The sequence below is a fragment of the Pseudophryne corroboree genome, chromosome 1 (genome assembly GCF_028390025.1).
Source record: "Pseudophryne corroboree isolate aPseCor3 chromosome 1, aPseCor3.hap2, whole genome shotgun sequence".
NCBI lineage: Eukaryota > Metazoa > Chordata > Amphibia > Anura > Myobatrachidae > Pseudophryne > Pseudophryne corroboree.
Genome location: NC_086444.1, coordinates 316,339,458 through 316,352,230, shown reverse-complemented (window position 1 = coordinate 316,352,230; position 12,773 = coordinate 316,339,458). Strand labels below are relative to the sequence as shown.

Here is a 12,773-nt window from a genome sequence, read left to right as displayed (position 1 = left end):
GACGGCTAACGATCATCACCCTCAGGAGCTCAGTGTCCTGTCAGCAGAGATAGTGGCCATTGACCTCTCAGGTTTGGACACTACCCCCCCCCCCCCCACCCCCCAAGTCCCTCGAAGCAGGGAGGCTGTTGCCAGCAGCCTCCATGTGCCTAAACTCTAATAAAAAAATAAAAACTAGAAAGACTCCTGTGGAGCTCCCCTAGCTGTGACCGGCTCCTCCGGGCACATTTTCTAAACTGAGTCTGGTAGGAGGGGCACAGAGGGAGGAGCCAGCCCACACTGTTAAACTCTTAAAGTGCCAGTGGCTCCTAGTGGACCCATCTATACCCCATGGTACTAATGTGGACCCCAGCATCCCCTAGGACGCAAGATAAATTAGTGTACCTTTTATATAACTATAGTGTTGAAAACTACTAGTAAATGTATTATTATCCTATACTTATACGTTACTTCTACAGAAAATACTTGCCCTTTTAAATATTTTGTCAATGTTGTCAAATTTCTTTGCCTCCTCTGGCAACTGTGATCTGATATCTCCACCGATAAATATACTCTCCAAATACATCCATTTTCGTTGCACAACCATCCACACCTGTAAATCAAACCAAACACAACGCTATTAAGAGTTTGGCACCAAAATAATTGGTTCTAGTGAAACAAAAAATATTTATTGCACTTACTTCGATAACTTCCCCAAATAGAGAGAGCATTTTCTCCCAGTGTTGTACAGTATTTAGAAAAGGGCCAACAAAGCGACTGCCAGAGATACTTTGTAGGTTCATAGCATTGTCATCAAGTATTTGCAGAATGTCATCAACAGATCCCAATATACTGCCACGGTCTTGAGTGCCTTTTATATATCGCTGCACAATAAATTTCATATTTTCCCAATTATCTACGATTTCTTTAACACCCTGTTTACAAAAATAACGCAAAAGCATATCTAGTTAAACAGATTAAAGAAACATATACAGTTAGGTCCACATATATTTGGACACTGATATAATTTTCAGAATTTTGGCTCTGTACGCAATAATAATGTGTTTGAAATTAAACAATGGCGATACAACTGAGGTGCAGACTTTCAGCTTTAATTCAAGGGGTTAAACAAAAATACTGTATGAAAAGTTTAGGAATTGCCGGCATTTTTATACACAGTCCCCTATTTTCAGGGGCTCAAATGTAATTGGACAAATTAACAGACTCATAAATAGAATGTTCATCTTTAATACTTTCTTGAGAATCCTTTGCTAGCAGTGACTGCCTGAAGTCTGGAACCCATGGACATCACCATATGCCATACTTGCCTACCTGACCCTCTCCATGAGGGAGAAAATGCTCTGTTCCTGGACTTTCCTGGTAATGTATGATTGCCATCACCTGTGGTGAGCTAGTGAATTGATAAGAAAGGTGTTTCACCACAGGTGATGGCAATCATACATTACCAGGAAAGTCCAGGAACAGAGCATTTTCTCCCTCATGGAGAGGGTCAGGTAGGCAAGTATGCGCATATGCTGGGTTTCCTCCTTTGTTATACTTTGCCAAGACTTTACTGCACATGTATTCAGTGTGTGTGTGTGTGTGTGTGTGTGTGTGTGTGTGTGTGTGTGTGTGTGTGTGTGTGTGTGTGTGTGTGTGTGTGGTGGTGGTGGTGGTGGTGGGGGGGGGGGCGTCTTTCTGCCTTTAGTTTTGGTTTCAGCACGTGAATTGTCTGCTCAATTGGATTGAGATCAGGTGTTGACTCGCCCATTACAGAATATTTGACTTTTTGCCTTAAAAAAACTCCTGGGCTGCTTTCGCAGGATGTTTAAGGTCATTGTCATCTGTACTGTGAAGCGCTAACTAACCAACCAACGTTGGTTAAATGTGGCTGAATCTGAGCAGACAGTATATCCCTAATATACACTTCTTAATTTATCTGGCTGCTTCTGTCTTCTGTCACATCATCACTAAACACTAGTGACCCAGTGCCATTGGAAGCCATGAATATCCATGCCATCACACTGCCTTCACTAAAGAAGGGTATAGAAATAGTTACGGATAGAAATAAAATTCTATATAAAAAAACGGCACTTAAACAGAATATAGTCTACAAAAGAAAACCTGACATGCTTGCAGATAAGGTGCTAAATTGCATAGTGTCTTGAACGCTGTATATTAAACGCGAGAGATGAGTAGGCTTAAACGTATATAAAATGAATAAAAAATGGCAGTGTGGGCTGAAGAATGTTATTATCTGTAAAGTATATCATGCATCACTTGCATGTAGTAAAATGCTTATTTAAAAGAAAAAAATTATTTAGGCAATCAAAACCAGCATGTGCTGAATAGCACAAAGTTCTAATTGTGGGCAAAGTCTCCTTGGTGAGTGTTGGCACTATTAGAAGACAATAATCATACCCAGTGAATGAGTTTGGAGCCACTGGTGGTATAAGGCAGACTGTTCACCGGATAACACTCTGCTGTCCTCCAAGGCAAAAACTTGGACATGGTTCAAGATCCAAAGGTATAGTCACTGTAACCACACCTCTAATACTGCAGATGTGTTTCGAGTGTCAAAGGCTCTTTATCAAGGAACGTTGTGAGATGCATACTGGTGACTCCTTTTATTACTGCTTCTGAGCTGTGAAACTGCGTGGACCAGATGTTCTCGGTGCCACTATTTCCAGTTAGCAGTAATGTTGGGAGATTCCGGTTGAAACTTTCCAAATCTCTTTGATCAAAGGGACAGGGGTTACCACTTTGGAATCTAAGAGAGACAGAATGGACTCTTTCCGTCCTATGGAGTTTCCGTCATCCAACAGAAAACCTGTTGTAAAGAAATGCCTCACTGAGGACCTAAGAGGTCTAGAACATATTACTTTGCTTCTCACTCAAGCGTCCAAAGTTGTTAGAGACAGCTACAGTATCTACCTCAGAATCCTCCAGGTGGGAATTAAAGCCGACATGCTGACAATATATCAGTGGGCTAAGGTGCATAGAAACATAGACTTTGACGGCAGATAAGAACCACTTGGCCCATCCAGTCTGCCCCTTTTTTTATCCTTTAGGTAATCTCAACAAGTTTTTATCATGTCCCCCCTTTCCCTTCTCTCCACCAAACTATACAAGATCTTTTAGCCTTTCCAGGTCAGTTTTGTGATGTAGGCCATGCACCATTTTAATTGCCCTTCTTTGTACACTCTCTAATGTATTTATATCCTTCTTGAGATATGGGGGGGTCATTCAGAGTTGATCGCTTGCTAGCAACTTTCTGCAGCGCTGCGATCAGGTTAAATCTCGGCAAAACTGCGCATGCGTATGCACCGCATTGTGCAGGCGCGTTGTACGGGTACAAAGAGGATCGGTGCTTGGCAATGGATTTAACGAAGAATCCATTAGCACAGCCAATCACAAGGTGATTGACATAAATATGGCGTTTGTTGGTGTCAACTGACCATTTTCTGGGAGTGTTTGGAAAAACGCAGGCGTGTCCAAGCGTTTGCAGGGCGGGTATCTGACGTCAATTCCGGGACCAAAAAGACTGAAGTGATCGCAGCGGCTGAGTAAGTCCAGAGCTACTCAGAAACTGCAAAAAACTTTTTTGTGCCGTCAGCTGCAAAAGCATTCGCACACTTGCAAAGCTAAAATACACTCCCCCATAGGTGATAATGTATGTCCACGATTGGTAGTCTGGGATCTTGGATTTCCCTTAGGCCGAAAGGAAGGACCCCTATGGTTTAGTTCAGCTGACAGTAAAAAAAAAAAAGAGGTCAACGTGACAACTGCTAAAGCAAGGACTGTCTCTAATTCAGGACCAGAGAGGACCTCCCCGTAAAAGCTTTTTAGACAGTTTGAACGTAGTTTGGGTTAAGGTGTTAACATAAACTGCCTCTACCAATGTCTCCGAGGCTGTATTAGGTGGGCATTGCTGTTGGGCAGAGAATGACATGTCTCACAAAGTGCCCCTGGTATGCACTTGTAGTTTTGGTCTGACACTTTTTACAGGCATATCATTTTGTCACAATTCAATTTTCAAGAATATCATTGGATGAAGTCCTGTTCCAGACACAGTCAAAGGTGTATAAATAAACAACTGTAGTTTAGATACTGAGCACACAATCCAATATACCAGTGGCTTTGAATAGAAATTAATCAAAGTCAATACACAATGATTAATAATATGCAACATTGATAAAGACGTCAATAAATGTCACACAGGATATATTAATATGATAAAGCAGTATAGTAAAATCCATACAGATAACATTATAATGTGGTTATGATAAGATAATTCAGCAACAGTCACATAGAAAACAACAGTATGTAGCTTTGAAAGTAGTATGGCAAAGACCACAAAATACATACACGGGACCTGATTCTGTGGTGAGAGTAAAGCAGCAAAAACACAGGGCAAGTAATTGTAAACCTGGACATACCATGTCGCACTGTCAAGGGTGCAAATTATTTTTATGCATGCAGGGTAAATACTGAGCAGCAGAGGCGTATCTAGGGTAGGGCGAGTGGGGCACGTGCCCTGGGCGCCTTGGCAGGCCCAGGAAAGGGGGGCGCCGCCGGCGTCCAGGGCATCATGCCCCACTCGCCCCCGTCAACCCTAAATGTGAGGGGAGGAGAGCGCAGCGTCTCTCCCTCCCCTCACCGCCGCTGCCAGCACTAGCAGCGCTGCCAGCAGCGCTGCTGTGTCCGGTCTCCGGCGTTAGCCAATCAGAGCTTGCGGACCGGCTCCTGATTGGCTGCCGGTCCGCGAGCTCTGATTGGCTAGCGAACCGGCGCCAGACAGCCGCCGGAGACCTGGAGCGGTGAGGGGAAGGAGAGGAGCTGCGCTCTCCTCCCCTCACATAGCAACAAGCGGCCAGTAAGTGACGGGGGGGGGGGTCCGGTGGCACGGGGGGTCCGGCGGCACAGTGGGGCATGTATCTGGCACCAAGTGGGGCTGGCACTGTGGGGCATGTATCTAGCACTGTGGGGCATGTAACTGGCACTGAGTGGGGCCTGTATCTGGCACTGTGGGGCATGTAACTGGCACTGTGGGGCAATGTATCTGGCACTGTGGGGCAATGTAACTGGCACTGTGGGGCAATGTAACTGGCACTGTGGGGCATGTAACTGGCACTGTTGGGCAATGTATCTGGCACTGTGGGGCATGTATCTGGCACTGTGGGGCATGTAACTGGCACTGTGGGGCAATGTATCTGTCACTGTGGGGCATGTATCTGGAACTGTGGGGCAATGTATCTGGCACTGTGGGGCATTGTAACTGGCACTGTGGGGCAATGTAACTGGCACTGTGGGGCATGTAACTGGCACTGTGGGGCAATGTATCTGGCACTGTGGGGCATGTATCTGGCACTGTGGGGCATGTAACTGGCACTGTGGGGCATGTAACTGGCACTGTGGGGCAATGTATCTGGCACTGTGGGGCAATGTATCCGGCACTGTGGGGCAATGTATCCGGCACTGTGGGGCAATGTAACTGGCACTGTGGGCCATTTTCAGTGGCCACACCCCTTCTGGAGCGTGGCCACACCCCTTCTGGTGTGTGGCCACGCCCATTTTTTGGCGCGCGCATATGCTTCTTTTTGTGTGTGTGGTTTTTTTTTGGTTTTTTTTTTGGGGGGGGGGGGCATTTTCCATCTTGCCCTGGGCTCCAAAAACCCTAGTTACGCCTCTGCTGAGCAGCTTTATATTCTTAACACAATTTAGATTTTAGTTTGGGCACATACCTCTCAAATCTAAATTTCTCTGCACATTTTAAAACTTTCCTTACTGTACTGCAACATGGTTTTGCCAATGTGCAAAGTTACTTGCTAGCTTTTGTTTTACTTCCTTCTCAGATTCAAGCCCACAATGTGGTTGCAAAATATATTAGCAAAGGCCCATATAGGAAAATGATGTGGCTTTTAAAACTAGAGTACTGTAAATATATGCAATATTATCCCCAAAGGATATACTTCTGAGAGAATATGTCCGAGTTAATAAACAGGGCTACCTACGTATTTCACTTTAAATAGCCAACTATATAGTATAGTGAGGTATAGAGTAGGATTGAGCTGAATGGGCTGGATAATTCCGCTGCAGAAGCAATTGAGACTGATGCTGATGCGGGCAGGGAGCATGGCTTTGTGGAAGTAACCCAGATTTTTGCAGGGTATCCGGACTCCAGGTCGACAACAAAAAGGTCGACACACCTTAGGTCGACACCAATTGGTCGACACACCTTATGTCGACATGGACAAAAGGTCGACATGGACAAAAAGTCGACAGGAACAAGGTCGACATGGAAAAAGGTCAACATGAGTTTTTCACAATTTTTTCTTTTTTGGAACTTTTTCATACTTAACGATCCACGTGGACTACGATTGGAACGGTAATCTGTGCCTAGCGAAGCGAAGGCACCATGCCCGAAGCATGGCGAGCGAGGGGACGTGGTGCACTAATTGGGGTTCCCGGTCACTCTACGAAGAAAACGACACCCAAAAAACATAAAAAACTCATGTCGACCTTTTTCCATGTCGACCTTGTTCCTGTCGACCTTTTGTCCATGTCGACCAATTGGTGTCGACCTAAGGTGTGTCGACCTTTTTGTTGTCGACCTGGAGTCCCAGACCCATTTTGCAGCTGTGGGGGGCAAGCCGAGCACTCTGTGATCTGTTGGCACGCCCTCCTGTCCTTCTCTCCAGGTGATTAGTTGCATCTATTCACCGCTGCTCTGCCATGGGTGAGAGAGTCTCCCAACGCCCCCCCCCCCCCCCCTCCACGAGACACCGCGATCTGTGGGTGGGACAGCGGGACAGTCCCAGAAAAAGATGACTGTCCTGCCAAAATCGGGACAGTTGTGACTGGGAGGTATGAGTTCTGAGGTAAATCCTTTGGCAGGCTTTCCTGTGGAGGGAACACACCAAGGAGTAGGGAGAGGCTAATAGAATGACTTCCAGCCCTAGGTTCAGCAGCCTGGGGGCTTTTATGTTACCAAGGTTGCCACGGCAACATTGGGGGTTAGTGGCAAACCAAGATGCCATTGAGCCCTCTTATAACAGTAGAAAGATCTGCAGCTTCATTTAAATAATCTGCTGACATCACAGGGAATTTCTTATGTGTGAACCTGCTGCTCTGGTGTTTGTTTCAGGAGCAAATTGCTCCTTTATTCCTTTTCATTTTTTAAATTGTTCTGAACTCTGAATCAGGCCCAATGTAAAGAGAGAACTTGTGCCTTACTAGACCCTTAATGAAATTGAATGTCTCTACCATATCACTACTGTCACTACTCACACAGTGCCAGCTCCGGGCCTACTAGCGCCCCAAGCGAGAAAATTTCGAATTACCCACACACACACACACACACACTTTCCCATGCGCGTGCTCCTGGAAAAGTGGGTGTGACCTCGCAACTTTATATTATCAAACTGTAAATAAACACATTTTCACGCCCCCTCTACACACACAATTAGCAGCCTTACACATAACGGCCACAGTAGTGTTTCTTACACATAATGTCTCCAGTATAGTATCAGATACACATAATGTCTCCAGTATAGTGTTAGATACACATAATGACTCCAGTAGTGCAGTGCCAGATACACATACGCCCCCAGTAGTGCCAAATACACATATGCCCCCAGTAGTGACAAATACACACACACCCCCAGTAGTGCCAGATACACATTATATGCCCCCAGTAGTGCAGTGCCAGATACACGTATGCCCCCAGCAGTGCAGTGTCAGATACACATAATATGCCTCCACATTGTCAGATACACATTATATGCACCCACATTGTCAGATACACATTATATGCACCCACATTGTCAGATACACATTATATGCCCCCAGCAGTGCAGTGCCAGATACACATAATATGCCCCGTGTCAGATACACATAATATGTCCCCACAGTGTCAGAAACATATAATATGCCCCCACAGTGCCAGATACACAGAATATGTCCCCACAGTGCCAAATACACACAATATGCCCCCACAGTGCCAAATACACACAATATGCCCCCACAGTGTCAGATACATGTGCCCCCACTGTGTCAGATACACATCATATGCCCCCACAGTGCCATATACATATAATATGCAACCACAGTGAAAGATACACGTGCCCCCACAATGCCAGATACACATGCCCCAGTGTCAGATACACATGCCCCCACAGTGTCAAATACACGTCACCACAGTGCCTGATACACGTGCTCCCCACAGTGCCAGATACACATGCACACCACAGTGCCAGATACACGTGCCCCCCAACAGTGCCAAATACACATAATATGCCCCCACAGTGCCAAATACACATAATATGCCCCCACAGTGCCAGATACACATAATATGCCCCCACAGTGCCAGATACACATGCCCCCCACAGTGCCAGATGCTCCCCACAGTGTCAGATACACATGCCCACCACAGTGCCAGATACACGTGCCCATCACAGTGCCAGATACACGTGCCCCTCAGAGTGTCAGACACATGTCTACCACAGTGCCAGATACAAGTGCCCCATATAGTGCTGCTTACTGCCGCCGGCCTCGACCGGCTGCTCCCGGGCTACCACCGCCTCCGCTCTCTGTGTGAGGGGAGGAGAGCGCAGCCGCCGTTCAGTCAGCCAGACAAAGCTTGCGGTCCGGCATCAGCGGACGCTGTCGGTCCGCAAGCTCTGATTGGCTGCTAGACCGGTGGATAATTTAAAATTGCGGCCAGCTACCGGCCACCCTTTGGAGTTGGCGCCCAGCGTGGTCGCTCCTAAGGAACGTTCCTGGAGCCGGACCTGTACTCACATATAAATGGCAAAATAAAAATGCAGTTTTGTACAAAGTGTCAGTGCTTTCCAAACATGACCTAAGTATTCTTACCTTCTCTATGCTGAGCTCCTTAACTGCTGAAGCTACAATCTCATTGATGACTTCTGGATACTTGTGTAATTCCATGGCAAACATATTTTCTAAGGTGAAAGTATCAGGGTTCATATCAAAACTTGTACCTGTTTTGGCCATCAAGTCTTTCCAATGCCTGCAAGACAAAACAATATAAAATACATTTATGTATTTTTACAATATAAAATACATTGCAAAACCTGCTTTTGAAACGGTTCTTTAAACGGTTCTTAAAACGGGTCTGAGCAGTTAAACCCCCTTCACATCACATGTTGTAACCAGTATATTACCATTTCATTACCGTTTTGGTACCTTTCACACTGAACTTGTTTCACCCATACAAAACAGTGGTTGTCATTTTAAATGTTTATTTCCTGCTTCTGCCTGGTGAGATCACACATGGAGACAGCCTATCACCTTCTGGGGCTTGCAAATACCGTTTCAGACCCTTTCACACTGCACAATTAAACGGGTCTGAAACGGTTAGGACCCTGCTTTTTTACCGTTTCAAAATACCGGTATTTTGTAAACGGTAAATTGAAGGTGACCATTTCACATCGCAGCTCGAACCGTTTAGGAAGCCAGTAAAAACGGCAAATTACCGGGTACAAGCTGCGGTGTGAAAGGGGTATTAGGTAAGTAATGTCCTGGCATCTGTTCCATCAGTACGGGATGCAGTCAAAATGCTGGCGGTCAGGATCCATGACCGAAAGACTACTAGGAAACAGGTGGTTTGTGTCTTTAGTAACAATCATGCTGAGCTGTGAAATCATAGTGGTAATAAAGATATGCACATAGAAAACCTGTATAACAAAGCAGCAGATTGAAAACCTTTATACAAACTGCATTTATATAGATATCCCTAAAAGAGCACCTTGGGGCCTATACAAAGTGGAACGCAATTTGTCTATAGTTTCTGTAAGAACTAAATATGTATTCGTCCGTATGCTGCACTGTACGTTTCTCTGCGGCTAGGCAGAATCTATCAGTATGCTTTGTTTCATAGCTGACATTATCAGTGTGTGCCCTTGCACCAGTCCTATTCTTGATAGAATACGTGTATTTCTTATAAATACAGCTTTACATAGCAGCATAGAAATTCTGTTTACATACCCTCTCTGTACTTAGTATACGTTAGTAGCTCCATTACAGCCTAGGTATGCCTACTCAGCTGCAAGCAGTTATGTGACTGACATGCATACGGCTCTGCATTGATCAGTAGTCATGTACATTTGGTTTCTGAGCTTGCGCAGTGCGCAAAATATGCAGGAATCATAACACAAAACAGAATTGTATTCAAGTCTGCATCAACCCCTATGTGTTTAATATAAAGCAAGTGCCATTTTCCCCATAGAGAGAGAGAGAGAGAGAGAGAGAGAGAGAGAGAAAGAGAGAGAGAGAGAGAGAGAGAGAGAGAGAGATACAGTATATATATTGGCAGAGCTACTATAACATTGCAAAATAAAAGCTTTAAGCAAGGTTCAAACCTGTCTCTGAGTGCTTCATTCTTTAGATCAAGAAGTAAAGGAATGGAGTCTTTGAACTCCTTCATTTTGGACTCTAGATAAAAAGCCACTGGCAGACTGCGGATTTCTTTTGGGAGCTTTCTGAAAGTTTTGAGAAAGCCATCAATCCCATCTTGGAGAATCTGAACATTTAAATTTGCCCAGAGTGTCTGCGACCATTCTTCTTTGGCAACCTTAAAGAAAAGTGACACATACTTTGGTTACTTTAGAGAACGGGAACGTTATAACTTACACAGTAATCATGATTCAATGTCATTAACTTCTTTTACTATACTTTATCTAGTATTCCCCTTTGAATATATTTTGTCTTACCGTATTTTTCTTCTTAAAATAAATGTGCTAAAATCAATATACATTTAATACGAAGTGTTTATGCTGTAAGTGTACTTTACAGTTGAAAAGCAACAAGTCACCTAACATACTATTTCATCTTAATGCAATGCGCCATTGTACAGTACCCAACTACATTTGAATTTATTTTGCCTTCTTTAAAATTAATAAAACAGAGCTAAAATAAATCCCAGGGTTTAATAAAGCAAATTAAAGTGAACCTATACTTTACTAACAAACCTTTTGCGCACTGTAGATATCATACACTTGTCGCAAACCCTTCATTTCTTTTTGCACTTGTAAGAGCTCAGAATACATGGTTATAGGAAGATCAAAAAGTTTTTCTGCGTTGGCCAGCTCCTGCCGGTTCTTCTCATAATTCACCAGCTCTTTTTCATATGATACAAGGATCTGCAAACCTGCAAGCATTCAACAGTACAATGTGATTATATCCGCGTAGTCATGCATATGTCCCCTAAGTTATCAAACATGTTTTAAAATAAGTATTACACTTGACGTAAACTTTCTATTAATTATGTATAATATTTAGTAGGGATGTGGTAAAAGTAGTCAACATTCACAATGTAAATTTGACATTATGCCCACACGTGAAATGTCGACATTGACAGATTAGGGTCTTGTGCATTTAGGCCCCAACTTTAACCATTATTGCTGCCTAACCCCAACACTATTATGAGCTGTCAATATAAAAAAGGAGACTTATGGTAGACTTACCATTGTTAAATCTCTTTCAGCGAGGTACATTGGTTCCACAGGGAAACATCAGGGAACATCAGGGGGGGGGGGGGCGCAGGCACTGGAGTTCAGTTTCTTTAATCAGTCCAATTGCAGGAGCAGGTAAAAGAGAAGGCAGATGTTAGTCACATAGAACCACATTCTCACGACAGGAGAAGGGACCAGCGGCTAATGCCATACATACCCATAGAAGCTAGGTCTGTCAGGGTGGGTGCCCTGCGTAACCAATGTACATCGCAGAAAGAGATTTAACAAAGGTACTGTAAGTCTACAATAAATCTCCTTTTCTGCAACGAGGTACATTGGTTTCCACAGGGAAACATCACGGATGTCCTAAAGCAGTTCCTCATGGGAGGGGACGCGCTGTAGCGGGTATGAGAACCCGGCGTCCAAAGGAAGAATCCTGGGAGGCGGAAGTATCTAAGGCATAGAACCTAATGAACATATTCACTGAGCCACCTTGCACAATTGTTCAGTGGACGCGCCTCGGCGGGCCGCCCAAGAAAGTCCAAAAGACTGAGTAGAATGGGCTTTAATAGCAGCCTGTGCATAGGCTTGTGCAATCACCATTCTAATCCATCTGGCCAAGGTTTGCTTATTCGCAGGCCAGCAACGTTTGTGAAAACCAAAAAGTACAAAAAGGGAATCTGACCTCCTGATAGAGGCAGTCCTCTCCACATATATACGGAGAGCCCGTACCACATCCAAAGACCGCTCTTTGGAGGACAAACCAGAAGAGATGACACCTCTTGGTTAAGGTGAAAAGATGACACCACCTTAGGTAAATAACCAGGGCGAGTTCTAAGAACTGCCTGGTTACAGTGAAATATCAGGAAGGGTGGACGACAGGACAAAGCGCCTAGGTCTGACACCCTCCTAGCAGAGGCAATAGCCAGTAGGAACAGGACCTTGACTGTGAGCCATTTAAGGTCCACTGACTCAAGAGGTTCAACTTGAGTCAGTGGACCTTGCAGAGACTCTTGCAAGCCATTCAGGACAACAGACAGATCCCATGGAGCCACAAGAGGGACATAGGGAGGCTGAATCCGTAAAACACAGAGTGAAAATATGAACGTCAGGAATAGACGCAATTTTACTATGAAACCACACCGACAAGGCAGAGATATGAACCTTGAGGGAGGCCAGACGAAGGCCTTAGTCCAGGCCTTGTTACAGAAAAGCAAAAAGTCTGGAAGTTCTGAATTTGTATGCATCGTAATTCTTAGCAGCACACCAAGTGAAGTAAGAATTCCAGACCCTGTAATATATCCTTGCAGATTCCAT

The 12,773-nt window shown here is 44.6% G+C and overlaps 1 protein-coding gene across 2 annotated transcripts in view; it reads right to left on the bottom strand.

Moving 5' to 3' along the window:
- The window catches only part of DNAH10 (dynein axonemal heavy chain 10), a 712,041-nt gene that overhangs the window by 262,418 nt on the left and 436,850 nt on the right, over positions 1 to 12,773 (bottom strand). For both annotated transcript variants that reach the window (XM_063964569.1, XM_063964570.1), the window contains 5 exons: positions 10,974 to 11,152; positions 10,365 to 10,576; positions 8,857 to 9,013; positions 681 to 914; positions 470 to 592 (listed from right to left, as the gene is read on the bottom strand). In XM_063964569.1, coding sequence (XP_063820639.1) covers positions 470 to 592; positions 681 to 914; positions 8,857 to 9,013; positions 10,365 to 10,576; positions 10,974 to 11,152 — 905 coding nt within the window. The remainder of the gene's footprint in view (positions 1 to 469; positions 593 to 680; positions 915 to 8,856; positions 9,014 to 10,364; positions 10,577 to 10,973; positions 11,153 to 12,773) is intronic.